The 3,897-nt window shown below is 52.5% G+C and overlaps 1 protein-coding gene across 1 annotated transcript; it reads left to right on the top strand.

Annotated features, from left to right (window-relative positions):
- Nucleotides 1-520: 520 nt before the first annotated feature.
- Nucleotides 521-1,908, top strand: LOC310887734 (olfactory receptor 14C36-like; the record flags this gene model as incomplete). Its single annotated transcript, XM_083813907.1, has 1 exon — nucleotides 521-1,908. Exon 1 carries the CDS (start codon nucleotides 973-975, stop codon nucleotides 1,906-1,908), a length of 936 nt encoding a protein of 311 aa, XP_083670033.1. The 5' UTR covers nucleotides 521-972.
- Nucleotides 1,909-3,897: the final 1,989 nt, after the last annotated feature.

Here is a 3,897-nt window from a genome sequence, read left to right as displayed (position 1 = left end):
GTGTGTGGGGCTGGCAATGAGCTGGCCCTCCCTGCAGGACACCCCATCTTCAGGACATCTCTCTCTTTCCCTGGGTCGTCCTGCTGGGCTGCAGGCTGCCGTCCACAAGGGCACAGCTCCCCCAAGGCAGCTTTGCTATCTAGGAGCCCGATGCAGAAGACAGCTCACTGCTAAGGTGATGGAAATGCTGCTGGATGGTGTCTGTGGGCAACTGCAATGAGCCCTCTGTGTCTTTGGCTGGGAGGGGAGAGCTGAGGTCCTCCTCAGGTACACCGACATGGGGCGGGGAGTTGTTGATTCGCACTTTCAGACTGGATTCGTCTGCTCTCAGCAGTGTCCAGGTTCTCCTCAGGGGAACATCTGGGTGTAATCATGCTCCCATCCTCAAAGAGCTGCCAGCACAGGGCACCTGAGCCTGGGACTGAGGGACAGACTGGCTGTCCACCCTCGGCACTAAGAGACAGTCCCTTTGCCTCTCAGGACCCACAAGATTTCACTTTGATCACAGCAGATAGATTTATTTATTTATTTATTTATTTATTATTTATCTATTTATTTATTTATTTATTTTTCCATAAAAGGACTCCTCATGTGTGGTGGGGGCCACTAGAATAAGTTCAACAAAACAAAATTCTCACAGCTCTGCTCTGCAGCCAGGTTAACCAGGAGCAGCAATGTTGAAACAAGCTTCATTATAACAAGTGGATTAATTGAGGATCACCCTGTGTTGCTGTTTACCAGCTGCTGTAGGGCACGACTTGCTCTTTTGGAATCCAGAGCAGAGTCCTTGCTGTACTGTCAGTCTCAGCTTTATACAAACCAGAGCTCAAGGAAAAGGGAGCTGCACAAAGGTTTTCCTGAAAGAACACAGGTGTTGTGGTGGGTTTCTGTGAGAAATGGAGTAGGTTTGCTCAGAGAAATCTACCCTGTATTTCTCCACTTTGGACAGGCCTTTGTTCCCAGAAGAAGCAAATGTCCAACAGCAGCTTCCCCACAGAGTTCCTCCTCCTGCCATTTGCAGACACGCGCGGGCTGCAGCTCCTGCACTTTGGGCTCTTCCTGGCCATCTACCTGGCTGCCCTCCTGGGCAACGGCCTCATCCTCACCGCCATAGCCTGCGACCACTGCCTCCACACCCCCATGTACTTCTTCCTCCTCAACCTCGCCCTCCTCGACCTGGGCTCCAACTCAACCATTGTCCCCAAAGCCATGGCCAACTCCTTGTGGGACACCAGGGCCATCTCCTACTCAGGATGTGCTGCCCAGGTCTTTTTTCTCTTCTTCTTGCTTGGAGCAGAATATTCCCTTCTCACTGTCATGGCTTATGACCGCTATGTTGCTATCTGCAAGCCCCTGCACTACGGGACCTTTCTGAGCAGTAGAGCTTGTATGAAAATAGCAGCAGCTGCCTGGGGCGGTAGTTTTTTCTATTCCATGCTACGCACTGCCAATACATTTTCCATACCACTGTGCCAAGGCAATGCCCTGGACCAGTTCTTCTGTGAAATCCCCCAGATTCTCAGGCTCTCCTGCTCAGATGCCTACCTCAGGGAACTTTGGGTAATTGTGGTTAGTCTTTGTTTAGCTTTTGGGTGTTTTGTTTTCATTGTGCTGTCCTATGTGCAGACCTTTAGGGCTGTGCTGAAGATGCCCTCTGAGCAGGGCCGGCACAAAGCCTTTTCCACGTGCCTCCCTCACCTGGCCGTGGTCTCCCTGTTCATCACCACTGGCACAGTTGCCTACCTGAGGCCCCCCTCCATCTCCTCCTCATCCCTGGATCTGGTGGTGGCAGTTCTGTATTCCGTGGTGCCTCCAACACTGAACCCCCTCATCTACAGCATGAGGAACCAGGAGCTGAAGGATTCCTTGAAGAAACTGATTCTGTTGGCAGTACTTCAGCAGGACTAAGCCACCCATATTTATTCACTTTATTGTTGTTGTTGTTGGTTGGTTGGTTGTTTTCTCAGGCAACTCTTGTGCTTTGGACATTTTTCTCTGACTACCCTGTTTGAACATGAATGTCTGGATTTGTCTCACTCCTCCAGAGGTACAAGCCCAGTCCCTCTGTCCCAGAAGCCATCTTTAAATGTACTTATGTCAGAGCTGTACTCCTTTTTCACCTCTCTGGAATAAAAGGGGATGTCTTCAGTGCTGTGTCTGAAGTTTGAGATCTTTTTCCTTCTTCTGGAGCCATGAATACTCTCAAGAAATTGCACCCTAAAAGGGCCTGCTGTTAAGCTTGTGTTCTCCATGTGTGGATGAGATCATTGGGTGATTTGCTAGGGAATGTGGGCTGGACTCAGCCCTCACTTGTGGGTGCCCAGAGCCACTGGAGACGGGAATGGTCAGAACATATCTGCTTGGGACTGCCCAGCATGTGACAAGTCTTGTGTCAGATGCTGACGTCCCACTGCCCCCTGCCCAGGAGAGCACAGGGATTATTCACAGACAGCCTGTTTCTAGGGGTGGGCAGCAAATGCAGCTTCAGAATGCCACGTGGAGTCACCCAAAGGGCTAAGTGGAAAACTACCTGGGCTAGTTAGGGTTCTGTAGTCCCATGAGAGGCAGCAGAGACACAGAGGCTGCAGGGAAGGGAGCCTGAGGAATGACTCATGTCCCCTTCAATGAAGAGCCATAGCCGGGATCTAAGGACACACCTGAACACGGCCTGAGCCACTTGAAATTCCCTGTGATTGCCCTGAACTCCTACAACAGCCACAGGTCCCTGTGGAGGGGGATACATATGTACAATGACCCCCATCTGTCTGGGTTTGCTTCCCACCCCGACCCCCAGCCACCACAACCCACTCACTCCGCACAACACCACCAGCAGCAGGGCCCTGGGGGGAGTTCAGGGAGGGGGCCACGAACAGCCAGCCAGGCCAGCACAGATTCACTCACATGGGGAACAGCTCTCTGGGGAGCACGGATGCCCCTGGAGAAGAGCAGGGCACTCTGGGTGTGGTGCAGGAATAGATGAGAAAGAAAGGCCTGCTTCTGGCTGCACCAGCTCAGGGCAGGCTGCTCTGCGTGAGGAGCCCAGGGCCCGGACCCTTGTGTTGTCCTGCAGAGTTCCTGGCACAAAGGGGCTGCAGGCGGTCAGGAATTGGGATATGCTGGACAGGAGAACAGGGGCACGGCAGGAATTCTCAACCTGCATGGAGGATGACATGAGCAAGAGAAACCTCTTCTTAGGAAGAAAGCAAGTGTGCCCTCACAACCTCCTTCACACAACCGTGCTGTTCCTCTGAGTGCTGGGTGGTGGTAAGTTTTCCAATGGGATCAAAGAAGAGAAAACAAAGTGACAGCAAACAGGTTCAGCAGGTCCTCAGCACCCCAGCACAGATCCACAATCCCATAACCTCCAGCAGCTGGCAGAGGGAAACAAAACTCGTCTGAAGTTCCGTTGCTTCTTAGACAATTTCCAGCAGCTCCAGCAAGAAGTCAGTGCTGATGAGAGGTCTGCGACCCTGACAGCTGCCCTCCCTCCCCACCATGGGGTGGGCATGGAGGTCACCTGGGAGCAGCCTCAGGGCCTAGGATCTGATCCAACATGGGGAAAACACGGCCCATGGTGTGCTCACACTCCATGTTGCACCCTGCCCCCAGCGTGTTTGCACTCCCCAGTGTGAACACCCTCAGTGTGCACACTCACCCCATGAGGTGCACACACCATAGGTAAGAGTCCAGGCTCAACAAGAGGCTCTGCTCCATGGGCTCCAGGACTCAAACTAGCATGGTGTCCCACAGAAAAATTCTCAGTAAAGCTGTTGGTCATTACAGAATCACCCAATAGTGAGGACTGGAAGAGTCCAGTCCAAGCCCTTCCCCTTGAAGCATCATTAGCTGGAGCAGGATTTCCAGGACTGCATCTATACCTTTTGAGTCTCCAAGGAA

This window comes from Anser anser (assembly GCF_964211835.1).
Source record: "Anser anser genome assembly, chromosome: 29".
Lineage (NCBI taxonomy): Eukaryota > Metazoa > Chordata > Aves > Anseriformes > Anatidae > Anser > Anser anser.
This window is presented reverse-complemented; position numbering and strand designations above follow the sequence as displayed.